This window comes from Eleutherodactylus coqui, chromosome 3, assembly GCF_035609145.1.
Source record: "Eleutherodactylus coqui strain aEleCoq1 chromosome 3, aEleCoq1.hap1, whole genome shotgun sequence".
NCBI lineage: Eukaryota > Metazoa > Chordata > Amphibia > Anura > Eleutherodactylidae > Eleutherodactylus > Eleutherodactylus coqui.
Genome location: NC_089839.1, coordinates 82,963,532 through 82,981,087, shown reverse-complemented (window position 1 = coordinate 82,981,087; position 17,556 = coordinate 82,963,532). Strand labels below are relative to the sequence as shown.

The following is a 17,556-nucleotide window of genomic DNA, read 5'->3' as shown; positions in this document are numbered from 1 at the left end:
CATGTGACTGAGTGTGGCTTAACACTGTTTTACTGTATGTTTTAGTTTTTTTGGTCTGTTTAGAAAGACATTATCTTAATGTTCCTTCTGATATGCCATGTACAGAAAAGTGATGAGTATGTAAGGAGAAACAACTGATAAGCTGACAACACATGATGTCTCACTTAACCTCTTGGCCAATCTGGTGATACACTTGGTTCACAGAATTATTATGTACGGATGTGATGGAATTAAGGGCCGTTTCAACACTTGTATTTGGGATTCTCCTTCCCTGCTCTGTCCGGGGAGCGGGAAATGGGAATCCCCGCAACGGAAGCGAACTACATCAGATAGACCCCATTGCCGCACAACTGCCCGGCTTTTGGATGGAAGAAGTGTGACATGCAGCGCTTTTTCTTCCGGTATTTCGAGCCGGTACTGTGACGGCCCCTCCGGCCGGAGGTTCCAATGCAGATGTGAAAGTAGTTTAATAGTGGAGTGAAAAGATAAGCTGTTTAGAGAAATGTGTTTTCAACTATTGGTCCTTTTATATCCTCTATATTTTGTGCTTTTGTCCTTTTGTAGGTGCTCAGCTCCTTAGGCTACCATGTAATCTCATTGGACTACAGAGGTGAGAGACTGATCATCATGGTAAAGTATCAATACATAATATAACAGCCCACACGCGTGACTTTAGAGTCTGTGGTTAAACAGATTCTTGAAGTTGTAAGTAAAATCTACATCACATGTTTCCTCTTCTGTACTGAGGAGCTTATTTTAGGAGGACACAAAGCTTAGCAAGAGCTTTTCCGTCATGTGCTCAGTTGTACAGCAACTCTTGCTGGAAGTGATACTTATAGGGGAATGCCACATAGAGGATTTCCACCCAAGACTTAAGGGGTCATAAGGGAGTAGAGCAGCAGACACAGTCTGGTAAATGTTTGTCCTTCGTAGGGAGAATGTGTTTTTTGGCTTCATTGCTTCGGTTATTCTTTATAAGAGTAACAGGAAGGGCGGCCAAATTAGTTGTTGCTTTTTAATTAGTTTCTCAGAAACTGTAAATTTTGTCCCTTTTCTCGCTGTTTCAACTAAATAAAAAAAATTACGTCAGGACACGTTGTTCATTCTAAATTGCATTGATCTTATTATGCTATTGGATTGAAAAGAATAGCGCCCAGGCTAAAAGACATATTTACTAAGCCACAAGCCCTTTTATTTCCCCACAATACGTACAACGTTTTTCAAAAAGGAGTTAGTGACTTTGTAGTTGCATACCGTGCGACTTTTTACCAAGAAAATGAAGAGAAGTGTACTGCAGGGCAACCTGATCTGTCATTGGCTGTGTGTTCCCAACATATATAGACGGCTCATGCTGCATAGAAAGTGAGTGATCCTCACTGACTCTGCATGTAAAACATTTATTAACATTAAAATTAACCAACTTGGGAAGTTGGTCTAACTTTTGATATACGGCCATTTTTATGTTTTCTGCGTGTCTTATATGTTAATAAGGAAGATGGAACAGTACCTCTGCAGCGCCACCTATTGGATGACAGCATTCCTTCAAATCAATGTACTGTAAAACAATGATTGGGAATAGGAAACCAAGCCCTCCATTCACTGCCAACAGGCAGTCATTCATAGATGATCAACTGGCTGTTTACAAAGGTCGATAGTTACTCAGTTTTTAGGAAAACTGAAAACCAAACTACTCCAACAAACAAATGATTTCTCGTTTGGTGCCCTGTCCTTTACCGTGGGTACAGAGGACGGTTATCTCCTGAATTTGCTGTTTCCAGCAAGTGAGAATTGCCCAAGTAAACGTACCTTTTATGTGAAGAATACCCTTTTATTACTTCAGTAAGGCCTCCCTCACACAGGCGTTTGCAGAAACGCAGCATTTTTCAACGCTGCGTTCACTGCAGATTCCGCCCGGTTTCAGCAGCGCTGGCATGGGTTATGCCAGTGTTTTGGCTGCGTTTTAGCACAGCTGAAAGCGCAGTCAAGGCTGCTAATAAAAGAAAACAATCAATATTCACCTAGCTAGTGAAGTCGCTGTCTGGACCTTGTGAAGCCGTCCGATTGCTCTGATTGGCTAAGCGCCGTTGAGTAACAGCTGGCTAAGTCAATTAGAGCCAGCAATGGATGCATCTGATCGCAGCCATTCAATGAATAAATGGCTGTGATTGGGCGCATCCAGCACTAGCTGTGACTGGCTGAGTGGGCTGTCACTCAGCGGCGCTCAGCTAATCGGAGCAGTCTCTCGTTGGAGGTGGGGATTTTAAATCCCCGTCGCCAGAGAAACAGTTACCCTGCTGGCGGACGAGTCCCGAGAGTGCCGCCGGGGACAGCGACATCACCTGTAAGGTGAGTATTGATTTTTTTTTTTTTTTTTTTTACTCCGGCAGTGTAGCTAGGGCGTTTAGTGCTGCCAAAAGCGCCTCCCCAAGTTGTGCCGCATTTTCGGCAGTGTTGAAACTGCTAGCCATTCATTTCAATGGGCAACACAGGGCTGAAAACGGCCAAAAATAGAACATGCAACGCCGTCAAAGCGCAGTGTGTGAGCAGGCCCAATGAAATGATTGGGAGCCTTGTACAGCGTTTAGTACAGCGCTGAAAAAGCAGCGCTAATCACTATACAATAACCGCCTGTGTGAGGGAGACCTTAGAGTACCATCACATCTGTGTTTGGGATTCCAGTCTCTCTGTTCCATTTTTGGAGCAGAAAAACTGATCTAAACATTTGTGCACTTCCTAATGCACAGCCTCAAGATTAATACTAATTTGTTCTCGCCTCCTTTTACTGCAATTAGCATGGCATCCCGAACACTGCGGTACAACGATGCCATTGATTTCAATGGAGCCTTGCAGACCAGCGCCCTAACGCCGTGATTTTCGAGCACTTCCTGCCTTTTTTTTTTTTTTGCATGTTTTAGCGCTTTTCGATGCACCTAATCACCCAGAAAACGCTGTAATATGCTTTTGTAAACGCAGCACAGTAAAATGTTGCTGCGTTTTCTGAACACGTGAGAGTAGCCTAATGGACCGAAGCACAAAGCTAACGCTAACATGTCTCAATAGATATAATTGGCAGTTTCAGAATTCCTATGGAAGCAGCACTCCAATATGCATAAAGATGTCTTTCTAAAATATTTGCAAAGTCTGTTCAAAACTTAAAAATGGTGTGCTGTGCTGTCAGCTTGCTCACTTCATATATCTCACGATCCACTGCTTGCTCAAGCGGGTTCACCTGCCCCCGGTCCTGGGCTTTAAAGAACAGAGAATTCCATGCAGGAAAAAGTGTCATCCACGCTTGCTTGCAGAATAAAATATATAATTTCCCTTTATTTAGACATATTTAAAATTGCCAGGTATACACATCTCTAAAACAGACGTGTATCGGCTGCACAGAGCCTTCGTCAATGGTATCATACCACTGACGAAGGCTCTGTGCAGCCGATACGCGTCTGGTTTAGAGATGTGTATACCTGGCAATTTTAAATATGTCTAAATAAAGGAAGATTCTATATTTTATTCTGCAAGCAAGCGTGGATGACACTTTTTCCTGCATGGAATTCTCTGTTGTTCAAAACTTACTATGTGTAGCGCTGGACCAGGATAACTGTAGAGCAGTGTGCGCGGGTGGGGGAGCTGTTCAGCCTGTGGGCGTTCCTGCTCCGGCACTAAACATACTAAGTTTTGAACCTACTTTGGAAACATTTTACTGATCCATGTGTTGATTTGTGATTAGACTTCTTTATGCATATTGGTGAGCTGCCTCTCTATGCGAACTGAAACCGGTGGAGTTTATGGATAGTTTAGCTGCTGCACCTGACCACTAGTGAGTTCTTCTTCCCAAAATTTTCTTACAAAGGAGCACTCCCACATCAAGTGCCAAAAATCTGCATTTATTTGGTAACATCTATGGCAGGTTGTTTTGCCAAGTCTACCCATTTTATTCAAACGGACTGGTGTAAGGTATGCCTGATATACAATATACAATTGTATTACTTTATTATTGATTGCTGGCGACACCAGTAGCTGTGATCCCATTGCCGCCTGCCAATCCTCTATTGTGAGTGTGGGGATATTAGCTTTCCACCTATCATATATCGTCAACGGGTCATGGTCCATTTTGGCCGACAGTAAATGTGTCTACAGTTGTGATATCAATCCTCTAGGTCCCTGTGTTTTAAGAATTCCTATTATTGGGTATATAGAAATTTTGACAGAGTTTGGTGGGGATTGAGTGTTTAAGGCATGCCTTAGTTGAAAGTATCTAAAAAGCTGCAATCTGGGCATCTGTAACGTTTCATGTAGTTGTGTATAAGATAGCATTATATTATCTTCATACATATCTTCTAATACATGTATCCCCAGAGCAATCCAACATCCTGCAACGTTTGCAGTGATGGCAGAGTGGGATTATCCCATAGAGGAGTATTAGTGAAATGCTGGACTTCCTTGGTTGCCCGCCATACTGACAAAGCCAGTCCATGTAGTCAGCCAATCATAGTCACCGCTTTGGACCTTTAATTTCTGATAACATTTATTTCTGCATTGCAGACCAAAATATCTAAAGAGGTCCACATATTAGAAGTTCTACAGTGTCTTCAAGGACATTGCATTGACAGAACTAAGGCTCTGTTGCACATCCGTGTTTCCATTGTGCATCTGGTCCAAAATGCTGGACAACATGGTGCACTATTTTGTCCGGTAAAATATTCGACAGCATGACGGAAACCCGTCGAACACGTTTTACTCAATGGGGTCCGTGGGGGGACACTATGTGCCGGGGTGTAGCGGATCCAGTACTCTTTGCTGTTCTCATTGCTCTGCTCCTGTGACAATGCTGAACGGAAATCAATAATGCAGATGTGAACAGAGTCTAAGTTTAGCACACGGTGAGTCAGCTTGTTGTGAGTCAAGAGACTTTAGTGGGAGGCGAGGAGGACTAAAATACTTTATAAAAAAAGGTCCTTCAAGTCTTATCATTTCTAGTCTTTCTGTAAAGATCTGCATTGGCTGTTGTGTTGATGCAGCAGAATGTCATAGAGAATGTGATCCCAGTAGATGACGTCTGAATAACTGAAGTCAAGGTGGATTAAATGGCCTGCTCTTTCTAACCGCCTTCATCAGAAAGCTGATCTGTCAGGTCACACTGATTACAGCAAATGCACATAAAATAAGCACGTTCCAATTGCAAACTTATTTCATGGTAGACGAGGCATATTTATGGATGCCAGATTTCAGGCGGTAATTGCTTTAGAGAGAGATATGCTCAGCTAATCACCACTCGAGCTTATTTTTAAAAAAGGGCTCGTCTTCCTAAAACCCCTTTTACTCTATGCCAGTATATGCCGAGTTCAGGGCTGTGTTGTATCATTGGCCAGTGGGGATGCCAAGTGCATGCTAGAGACCACATTTGTTTTACAAGGACACATTACAAAGAATGATAGATTGCATTTAGATGTGGCAGATTTGCTGTGTAGATTCTGCACCACAGATATGGAGCACATTGCAGTGCGGTACATATGGATGGGTGTTTGAAAAAGACTCCTGTGAGCTGAAACTTCACGGGGTGGTTTTCTGCCTAGCAAGATTGCAAAGATGCAATGCTGACATTCAAGCTATCCTTTTTATCTGATGACGGTATTAAATCTCTCTCTGATGTCTGCTAGTTCTAGGTCTTTGTCGTTAGTAATATCCTACTGATTGGGAAATTTGTGAATGACACCAGATGGGACATAAACTCTGTCAAGTCCCTAGAAGAAGTTGTTGTTTTGCTGCAACATTCGGCACACCGTTACATCTCAGGCAGATATACAAATGATGAGAGTTGTGGAGTGATTAGATCAACAGTCTTGTCACCTGAGGCCCTAAAATTGTTTCCCCCCCCCCCCCCCTCCCCTTGACCTATAAAAGGCTCTCAGAGGCACCTTGTGTGTAGTGACCTCTTCTTCCGCTTGTGTAGTGATTGTTGACCACTAGATGCCTCTACGACGCAAAGAAGAGATTTCACCCTATTACCAGAGTCTGAGAGGGGCGCATTATTGGGGTGTGAGAAGCTGGATGGTTGTATCGATGAATTGCTGCCATCTAGGTCGTTCTGACCAGACTGTTAGGAGGTGTTATGAAGACCAGTGGATGTGTGAGGGCACACAGGTGACCGGGCTCAGGATGCTCTTTGACAGACCACCAGTAGAGAGGGTCGTCTGATCGTCCGTCAAGCACAAGAAGCTCCAACTGTTTCATTGGCCTCCACCCAGGGACAGGTGGAGTCATCGTTACATCCCTGTGTCTGTCAGAAAGTTTTCCAGGCACTTGCCTAAAGGACATTTGGTCTCACGGTGCCCATCATGTGTACTGCCTTTGACACCCACCCACCATCTCCTCCGTTTGAAGTGGTATCATGACCGACGAAACTGGTCTGCTACAGACTAAAACAGGGTTGTCTTCAGTGGCAAATCCAGGTTTAGTTTGGGCACAGATGACAGCCGTGTTCGTGTCTGGAGACCTTGGGGTGAGCGCCTCAGTCCTGCCTTTGCTGTGGAGTGGCACACTGCCCCCTGCTGGTGTGATGGTCTCGGGCCGTCATTGCATATGACAGTCTGTCACCCCCAGTAGTGGTAGGAGGGACAATGACAGCTCAGTGATATGTTCAGGACATCCTGCAGCCACATGTGTTCCTCTCATGGCATGAGGCTTCCAAGAGGTATTTTCCAGCAGGATAATGCTCGGCCGCACACACAAGGGGGTCACAGGAATGTCTCCACACCATTGTCACACTTCCATGGCTGCGCAGTTACCAGATTTATAACCAATGGACATGTATGAGATGCCAACTTCAACAGATTACAAGTTTGCACAATCTTGAGGCTCAATTGCAGCAAGTGTGGAGTGATGTGCCGCAGGATACCATACGGAACTTGTATGCCTCCATAGCCACCCATGTCACATCTTGTCTCCAAGCTAGAGGTGGTACAACAGGATACTAGAGCCTCCATGTCTGCCCGTATCACATCTTGTATCCAAGCTAGAGGAGGGTACAACAGGGCACTAGAGTCTCTATGGCTGCCTGTATCACATCTTCTATCCAAGCTAGAGGCTGTACAACAGGGTACTAGAGCCTCCATAGAGGGGGCTAGTTTTTCGCAATAAGTGATCCTTTTGCTCTGATCTTGTAATTACTTCCAACAATGTTATAACTCCATTACGACATCCTTCTATGGGAGGGATTGTGGTGTTGTTTTTCCACAATGAGCGTATATTCTAATTACACATTTTTTTCCCACAAGTATTTTTGCTATGTATCCTTCCATCTCGGAACATGATTACTTGTATCTAGCAGGGGAATCTGTGGGAATACACAGAGGCAGCTAATTCACAGACCAGTGTTTGTAAGAAGAGTTAGTGTGGGCGGCATTAGCATCATAATAACAACCCTTAGTGAGAGTATCAAGAGAGCTATTAATCCAGCAGCTCTGTGCTGCACACATCCCCTGCTATTACTGCTCGCAGCGAGTCCCTGATGTATGGACCTCATTGCCGGGGAGACTATGTGCATACACACATACTGTACATATTACTCGCTTTTCTTCAATGTGCAACTGACCTTATAGTAGGTTATGACTTGATACTTCCCATGGATGACTGCTTAGCCATCATTGGTGTAGATCTCCTTTTATCTTGAGGATATCAATATAATTCTTATGGCTAGTGTTTTCCAAATAGTTCTTGATTGCAGAAGGTTTTATGTGAATTTATTGCAATACCCATTTGCATGCATGTTATATTTTTATTGGTTACCTGCATTATAGCTACGTACATTGCATGTATACTATATAGCATTTTAATAGTATAAGCTTTCAAGGGGTATTCCCATTCTGTGAGGAGCGTTCATTAAAGATTTCCCCTGACCCACTTCCTGTGGACTGAGCGCAACGAAAGTTGGCCCAGTTATTAGTCCTTCTCTACATGGGTGCCACCTAAGGGGACACGCTTCTGCCATCTCTTTATGCAACTGTAAACACCTCGCTTGTAGAAGTCGACAGGCAGCTCATCATCTGGAAAATGCTTGCCCTTCAAAAATAACTTAATAGTTAGAAAGAGGTGGAAGTCCAATGGTGCGAGGTCAGGTGCATAAGGGGGATGCAGTAGAATTTCTTCCATCTAGGTAACATGTGAGTTGTGAACTGGCGCATTGTCTGACAAAAGCCGGACACCTTTGGTGAGCATGGCATGTCCCTTGGTTTTGATGGCTTCCTGCAGTTTCTGCAGCAGTGAACCATAGTATTCCCCAGTAATCATGGTATCCATCAAGACTACACCGTGCTGGTCCTATGACTTTGACTGCCGAGGGTTGGGCACGTGCCTTCTTTGGAGGCGGTGAGTCTGGATGCTTCCATTGCATCGACTGGACTTTAGTCTCCAGATCATAGTAATGGCCCCAGCTCTCATCCTGTGTGATCAATCTATTGAAAAAGTCCTCCTCGTTTCTATGGCACATCGTCAAAAGAGCCTGAGAGCATTCAACTCGTTCCTTCTTCTGCAAAGGTGTGAACAGCCGGGGAACCCAGCGAGAGGATATCTTATGCATATGAAGATGGTCTTGGATGATTTTTTTTCTACAGACCCCACACTAATCTTGACCTTTTGGGCTAGGTTGCGAATGGTTACGCATCAATTTTCCAAAATGGAACTTCCACTTGCTGAATGGTGTGTTCATCGATAGCGAAGTGGGGTCACCCTGGAATTGGAGCCATTTCCACTGACGTCTGATCATATTTGAATTGACGATGCCAGGTCTTGACTACATCACATGATTAGGGAATCCTCCCCATAAACCTCTTTCATCTCATCGAATTTATTGCATAAATGTGGGATGCAGTATAACATTATTGCATTGGCAGATGAATTAATAAAACTACTACAAATGGTATAATCAGGCTTGTACAGAAGCCATTAATATAATGTTAAATCTAAAATGTTTGTTATCTTTATTTAGGATGGGGTGACTCTGTTGGCTCTCCGTCGGAGACTGGAATGACCTATGACGCTCTCCATGTCTTTGACTGGATAAAGGCCAGGAGTGGGGACAATCCTGTGTACATCTGGGGACATTCGTTAGGCACAGGGTAAGGTTAAAAAACAGTTGTCTCATGCAATCGTCAAGAATTTGTATGCCAAAACCGTTCTCTCGTGAGCCATGCAGTGACCAGCTGAATTCTACATCAGACTGGAAGTCACTCTCTCCATTCATCCCTGTGGAGTGGATAGAGAAAAGGACTTTGGTTTGCTATAGGATTCGACTGATCATGGGGGACCGTAACAGAGTGGATGTCTGAAGAATAAAACTCCAGTGCTAACCATAATAAATTCTCAAAGATTGTATTTTCTGATTTTAGGGTTGCTACAAACTTAGTGAGGAGGCTGTGCGAAAGAGGTATGTATGTAATTATAGCGGCATTTTAGTACTCAGACACATGGCTGTATATAAGGGCTATGTGTTGTGTGCGTGTGTGTATTCCACGTACAGCACGTGACCCCATAATAATCTATTTAGACTACAGATTTTTATTTAACCTTTTTCAGAAGCACACGAGTAGGACGAGCAGTGTATCGAGTGCAGGGACAATGGCCGTGTGCTGTGTGATCTTTTCTATGCCCATCTCTAATAATGCAACTCGACCTGGCAATCACATAATCACAGGGTGCCCTCTGGCATGTCAGAACTGCAGGGTCTAGCTCTGCCTATGACTGTTGCGCACAACCAAAGAGAAAGCAGAATCGGCTGTCGGTGACATTGGAGGTCTCGACCATTAATCCCATGCCATATATTTACTATCAGCTGGGATTAAAGCCCAGGACTAAGTGCCGTATATTTACGGTGCTATGACCTTGTCGAGTTAAGATGCCTTTACAAGGTAGGACTGTAAGGCACATAAGCGCCCAACAGCCATACCAGCGATTATTGCTGTTGTGTATAAGATGCAGCCTCTTTTAGCAAGAGTTTATCTTGCTAAAATGTGCATTTTATTGTCCAAAAAATACTGTATTTTGGGTGCAGTACTGTGAGAGGGGAATTACAGGTCAGGTTGCAAGTAACAGCAGAAAGCATAGCCTTTTACTGTTATCGCTCTCCCCTTGTACAGCTTACAGTAACTACAGCTTTCCTTCATGTTATCACATATCTTCCAGTGAGAGCGAATATGTACCCTACGATTGGCACTTTTTGGGGTATTCTGAGTAGTTACAGGTGTAATCACAATCACCCCCTGCACCCAATCACAACATATGTAACTAATGTTTATTGACATCTGGATCATGGAAATTTTGGGTCTATTTAGTTCTGGCTTGTATGTGCATATAGACATAAATGGCATCAGTAAAGTTTGCACACATTGAACCTTCATTTCTTGGAGGTGTCTGCCTCTACTGGACTCAAACTTTTAGTCATAAACTTGAATTTTTATGCATTTTTATTCTTACAAAATGTTATGCTTTTATGCAATATTACATGAAGGGACCGATGAGTATAAAGTGAGTTTTCAAGAAATATATGGGTATTGGCGGGTGAAAATTTCCTTAGCAGTAAAGTGAGTTAAGCCTTTTTACTTAACATTGTGGAAATCTTTACAGCTCTGCATGCATTGACTTAAATTATTTGTTCCAGAAACTCCTCCTGACGCTCTAATATTAGAATCGCCGTTTACAAACATCCGCGAAGAGGCGAAGAGTCATCCATTTTCGGTGGTAAGTACTTGGTATCTGTTTTTACTATGCATGTGTTTTTTAGTTATGTGCGCATGTAGTGTAAAATTAAAGGCTAAAACTCTACGATTGGTGTTTGTTAATGTATAGAATGAAAAACCCTGTATACAAAGTGATATAAGTAAAGAGGAATATTGCTGCTCTTGCCATAGGGAGGAAGTTTCTACAGTCATTATTCTAGTACTTGCTTGCAGGGGCAATCCACTGTGCTTTTATTTACATTAGTCACATGTTCTCTTGTTCTCTTGTTTGTCTAGATATACAGGTATTTCCCTGGCTTTGACTGGTTCTTCCTTGATCCCATCACAGCGAGTGGAATAAAGTTTGCAAATGATGACAAGTAAGTCACCTTTCTTTCTGTATATTGAGCAATGATAAGCCTACAATTGAATTCTGATGAATAGCCATAGGCCAGACAAAAAAAAAAGTCCTGCATGCAAGACTTTTTCCCCCGTTAAAATGCCCATGGAGGATGACAGAAACCGATTATAGTCAATGGGCTCAGTTTAATTCGGTCATAAAACTGAACCGCTTTCCAGGAGATTCCTTTTTTCCTGCTCTTATAATGGAGCAGTAAATCTGAGTTTTAAAGGCACATATGAACATGGCTTTGAAGGGTTTTCTGGGCAAAAACTGTTGACCTATCAGAATCAATAGTTAAAGGAGTTTTCTGGGCAAAATACTATTGATGACTTCTCCTCAGGATAGGTCATCAATAGTTGTTTCAGCTGGGTTCCGTCTTTTGGGATACCAACCTAGTCAGCTGATCCAGCTGATTTGTGCGCCCGCTGATAGCGTCGCAATTACACAGGGGTCGAAGCTGAAGTCTCTGCTCTAACCGCTGTGTAGTGGCCTGCGCTTGTAACTGCAAGTGTGGCTCTCATTAAAATCAACGCGAGCCGTGCCTGCAGTTACAAGCACCAGCGACTACACAGTGGTCGGAGCAGAGACTTTTGCTGTGACCCCTGTGTAATTGCGGCGCTGTCAGCAGGTGCACAATCAGCTGATCGGTCGGGGTCCCAAGTGACAGATCCAAGCCGTACAACTATCGATGACCTATCCTGAGGATCCCCAGGAATCATCTGATCGCTCAGCCTACTGTGAGTGCAGCTGGCCGGACGTGCATCATAGGAGAGGAAGCAGCCTAGCTGGCTGGCTTCACTCCCATTGAAATCGATGCGAGCTGGAGCTGTTGTTGCACTTCCGCATCCCTTCCCACTGTCAATAGGTTTTGCCTGGAGAACACCTTTAACAGTTTGAATGTAATTTTAAGCTGTAGAGTAAGTTCAAATATTCCCTTTTATATAATTCAAATTATATTTTCAATAGATTTTCATTCGCATAAAGGGTAAAGTTAAGTGCAGAGTTTATTATCGGTCTTAAAATTCAGGTGTGACATTAACCTCCCATCTCACTGCTTGAGTATTGTTTTTATGGAGCACTGGGGCATTGAAATATAGGGAACTGTTTGTTGGGATCCCCATAGGTTCCTATAGAAGCGTTCACATGGAGGACTGTTAGACGCACCGAATCAGCGTGTCTCACAAAGATAGGGCAAGCGAATGCAAACTCTCATGCCTGCTCTGAGGTGAAGCAGGACATGTCCTATCTTTGTTGCATGTTTTCCATAGGCTCCTATGGGAACCTTAAAAGCATGCAGCATGCGCCTCTGATCGTGTGAACGGGCGACTTCACGGAACTTGAAGTCGCTTGTTCACACGATCTTTTCAGGTCTATAGCAGCGCTGTTTTTTCGCTGCATGGCAGCACAAAAACGGCACTCGTCTGAACGAGGCCTTTAGTATAAGCGTATGTCCAAACAGGATGTAAATACAACAGAGAAAATCTGAAGGTGTTACATACAGAATTTGCTGCGAATTTCACACCGCTCATTGAAAAGGGTGAAATTCAGTGTCAAAATTCACAGCATAAATTGATGTGTTGTGGAATTTAAATCAGGTCCGCTTCAGCATAGATTATTTTTCGAGTCTGGATGAAATTTGTTAGTTTCATTTATTATGCTGCTACTGTAGTATGCTGTAGATTTTCTGCATGCAAATCCATTGTATCTGTCCTGTGTCAACATACCCTAAAACTGTAACTGCTATATCTCGGGCTGCGTTGCAACTAGAGCATTCAAGCAGAGAGCAAGCGCTGTGAGGAGAGAAGCCGTATGCAGAATAGAATGCTTCTCCTTCACAGCGCTGAGCGACATGCGAATTGTAAAGCAGTCGGGTAGGGGGTCACGGGGCACAGGGTTATTAAAAATAAATTGTGTATACTAGTGACATTTGTTTATAAACTGTAATAAGGGAAGAGAACAGCTGCAGACACCTCTGGTTGGAGCGGCCTCTACTGTTATACAACTAGATAAAGTTGGATTTCTCACCCCATCTTCACCTAGCTGCATAGCAGAAGAGAGGTCTTGTAAGAAAATTGTACAGAATAGGCTAATAAAACCTATTGCAGAATTGTTTAGAAACGCATATTCTATACATTTAAAAAGTGCAGGTACTCTTTAAGCATTTTTCTGGAATATTATACTTTGTTGCAAAATTGCATGAAGATGTTTGTGTATAAAGTGCTGAGTGGCATCTTCAAAGTGTTAAAGGTGCCTACATTAAGGAAATTATATGGGTATGGAGGTTTATTATGGTTTCCATAGTTGTAATTTAGAATTTATCTGTACATGTAAAAAGTGTGTATTATTTGGGCTTTTACAGGTGTAAAATAGCCATAACCCACTGGCAGCTAAAGGGTTAAAGAGGACCCGTCATGAATAAAATAAAAGCTGATTCTATGCTTCTGCAGCCCCGGCCTCGCTCATTCTATCCGTATGGGGGGGTTTTGTTACATATATGGTTTTTTTTCCCCTCTTCCCCCTCTTTTGCCCAGATGAGCTCTCCATACCTCTGGTACTGTCATTGGGTCAAATGGGTGGTCCCCACCGCTCACTGTTAATATATAACATCAGACCCGTTACGAGTGAGGGGTGGGGACCAGCCACTTGACACATCAAGCATGCTGGTAGCCGGAGCAAAGTAAAGCCCAGAGGAACTTGAGTTCTCAAAAAAAAAACAACACACGGGAATAGACGACGAGACCGCGCCTGCAGAGACATACAGCCTGCCCTGCTGATTCTATCTCATGACAGGCCCTCTTTAAGTTTCAGACCAGTAATATGATTTTCCTTCAAGGAATGAAGACGCCTTACGCTTACAGAGGTCGTACTCATAAATATTGCAGTAAATGACACGTTCATTCAGTGCTGTAATTGCTATTCCATATGCCATGCAGTTGTTTGTATGGCTGACTGTCCTGTCAACAGGTGATGTGATTGGGGACCGTCTGCTTGCTGTTAGTTGCTTTGCGAACAAATTGGCTTTGTTTTGTGCATTATAACGTTTCTAAAGATGCCGACTGAAATCTTTTATCTTGTTTCTTGCTCTAGTGTCAAGTATATTTCCTGTCCGTTGCTCATACTACATGCAGAAGATGACCCCGTGATCCCATTCCATCTAGGAAGAAAGGTATTTCTATTATCTGCATTTCAGTATCTATTTTTCATCTGTTGTGGAATGAAAACTGAGTAAATGCCAGCAAAAATGTTATGAAAATATGCTGAGAATTTAGGGGTCAAAGGGGGTGGAACAGTCAACATTTTTATATGTATTATTTGGCAGAGCCTCCTCAACACTGACTGACTGAACTCTCAACATGAGAATACATTGAACTTGTATCTTAATCTGTAACACTAGTTATGAGCATTTCAAATATTACTCTCCTAATGACCACCCACCTTGACGGGGGGGGGGGGGGGGGCAGGTCCTGAGTCTGCAGTGACATCTTTTAATGGTGCCGCTTCAAACTCTTAGAATCTAGCATGAGCAGATCGGGGAGTTCAGGAGTCAGAGGCAGCCATGGACCCTTATGGGAAGGTAGAAGTGGTCTGTAACTGCCTTTATTTTCTCTTTTGCAGTCTGCATAGCACCCAAGGAGTTCTGTGTAGTGAATAAAAAAATGACTAACAAAGATACATGATTATATAGCGAGCTTTCGAACCTCTCGGGGTCCTTCCTCACACATAATGAAATATATATTATGCCTCTTCGAAATATATATACACATACATACACTTCTGACAAGTATTTGTGTATGTATAGATAAAATATGCATGCGTGTCTCTTCAGATCTATTTCATTACGAGAGGTCCAAAAGCTCGCTGTTACATCATGTATTTTCGTTAGCTATTAAAAAGTATAACCTCTACAAAATTACTTGGTTTCTCTTGCTGAGAACAATCCCATTTTGCTCTACTGGCTAACACCGTACCAAACTTTTTTCATTATATGTAGGGAATAGAGGCAGTGGCATTGCCACGGGTTCGATTGGACTTGATCAACACATTTACATCAGGTGCCCCCTTGCATGATACAACAGACCAAGATCAGCTCTGTCAGTGACGGTTACAACAGGGGGCTGTTTTGACCTGTAATTAGGGGTCTTATGAATGCTTCAATTACAATGGAGGAAAACTGTGAAATAACCTTTTTATGCAACAAAAATAAACATATATAAAAATAAACAAAAAGTACACCGCCCACGTCAACCCAAACCACCTGCTTAGATGTTTTATATATATTTATACCACAAAATGACCATAACAAAATAAGGAATCCCATTTTAATACAATACTATACTTTAGTATCAATTTTCAAACTTAAAGAATAATCTACAAATTTTAAAAGACACACACTTTTTTTTTTTTCTAATTTTCTGTACACTTTAAAAAACAAAGCCTAGAAAAAGCATTAAAAAAAGACACAAAAAAGGAGCCAAATTAATTTGGTAGGACGACAAAATTATGGCTGTTAAATAACAATTCGTTCAAAATCACTTAAAGGACAAAAAAAAAAAACGCATAGTCCTATAAGACCAATACACTTTAGTCATTACCGGGAACCTGTCGGTAATTTTTAGCACAGTGAAAAATTACCACCGCTACAATAGTGTAGTTGCAGTTTTTTTCTCATTGCTTTTGTTATCCATGTTGATAAAAATATCCGTATAATAGACGTGAGAAAATCTTGCGTGCTATATGTAACTGCAGCTGGAGCAGTCTGGTGGGCGGACCAGTGCCGCTCCCATAGATGCATTAGTTTCCAACAAAGTCCGCCTCTCCAGCCCCCTGCGACGTGGATGGCATTGTGCCAACAGCTCGTGGCGCATGCGCAGATAAGCTACTTAAGTCATGCCATTTGTTGGCAGATTTATCTGCACATTCACCAGGAGCCGACGGCACGGCGTCATCCACGTCACAGGTGGATGGACAGGTGGAGTGGCCCGCCCACCAAACTTTTTAAACCTCTGTTGTAGAGGTATTCTTTGTTCAACATTAATAACAAAAGCCATGCGGGAAAGACTTCAACTACCCTAAAAACTGGTGGCAGGCTCCCTTTAGGGGGTTAGCATTAGTATGTATATGTAAAACTGTTTGCGCTAGGCAAATTTGATTCTCCTGCTTTTAGCTGTATATTTATTTCTGGTCCTGCTTCATCTCCAGGTTCCCCTTCTAATATAACTGTGTCACCGTATTATTGTATATTCCTGTAGCTTTACAACATTGCTGCCCCAGCACGCAGTTTACGGGACTTCAAGGTGCAGTTTGTCCCTTTCCACAAAGACCTGGGATATAGACACAAGTATATATACAGGAGTCCAGAACTGAAACAGATACTGCGGTGAGTTTATGCACAAATCCTCAGCTGGAAGCTGAATCTAAATATATAGTTCTTATTTTCTGTAGTTGTCACTGTTAACTAATTAAAGATCTGTTGTAGCTACTATCAAACACAGTTGCAGGGTTTCAGCACGGCGCTGTTCTCTAGTGAGTTGGCTCCAGTACATAATGTCCCCTTTGTACCGGGGCCCAGCTGTAACACTGCTCAATATAGAAATGCGATGTTCAGACCCATGCTTAGTTTATGTGCCCGTCACATTCGGAGATCTCCATTCTGCCGTCGTGGGAATGGACTGTGTTCAGGACAGCACTATTACATGAATTTTATTCCAAGATGCTGGAATGTCTCAAGTATTTAGGTGCATTAAAATACAATAAAAAAGTAGTTCTTGTGCATTATACAGAATTCTACTTGATTAATAATCATAATCTTTATCTGTGTAGTAGCCACTTATTCCGCAGCGCATTAAAGCATGGGATAAATGCAAACAATACAACAATTACATGTGAAATGTAATCAGTTTGAAACAAATGGGGTGGGGGTGGTACAGCAGGTACAGGGGGGGGGGGAGAGAGCAAGGCATGGGAGAACACAGGCAGTAGGGGATTTCATGTGGAATTCAGTTATTAGAAGGAAAACTAGGTGGGGCAGTAAGGAGGTGCAGGGGTAGAGGTCGTATGCAATAAGCAGGGTGGAAGGTGTGGGGAGCCATAGGGAGGGGCGAGGGACTAGGTTAGGGGATTTGGTATGCCTCCCTGAAGAGGTGCGTTTGTAAGGCACATCTGAAATTTCATGCATCGGGAATTGTCCAGATGTCTTGGGGTAGAGTGTTCCAGAGGATGGGTGCTGCTCTGGTGAAGTCCTGTAGGCGAGCATGTGAGGTTTGTGTTAGCGGATCGGAGTGAGCAGGCTGGGTGGTGTACGGACAGGAGGGAGGCAATGTATGGTGGCGCAGCGCCATGTAGAGCTTTGTGGGTGAGGTAGAGGAGTTTAAATTTAGTTCTGCAGTGCTTGGGCAATGCTTTACTCTGATTATTTTATTGGGAAAGCCAAAAAAAAAGTGT

General features: G+C 42.9%; 1 protein-coding gene across 2 annotated transcripts in view; it reads left to right on the top strand.

Moving 5' to 3' along the window:
* The window catches only part of ABHD12 (abhydrolase domain containing 12, lysophospholipase), an 83,713-nt gene that overhangs the window by 64,000 nt on the left and 2,157 nt on the right, over positions 1 to 17,556 (top strand). For both annotated transcript variants that reach the window (XM_066595798.1, XM_066595797.1), the window contains exons 6-12: positions 565 to 610; positions 8,987 to 9,116; positions 9,387 to 9,424; positions 10,655 to 10,734; positions 11,010 to 11,092; positions 14,203 to 14,281; positions 16,365 to 16,492. In XM_066595798.1, coding sequence (XP_066451895.1) covers positions 565 to 610; positions 8,987 to 9,116; positions 9,387 to 9,424; positions 10,655 to 10,734; positions 11,010 to 11,092; positions 14,203 to 14,281; positions 16,365 to 16,492 — 584 coding nt within the window. The remainder of the gene's footprint in view (positions 1 to 564; positions 611 to 8,986; positions 9,117 to 9,386; positions 9,425 to 10,654; positions 10,735 to 11,009; positions 11,093 to 14,202; positions 14,282 to 16,364; positions 16,493 to 17,556) is intronic.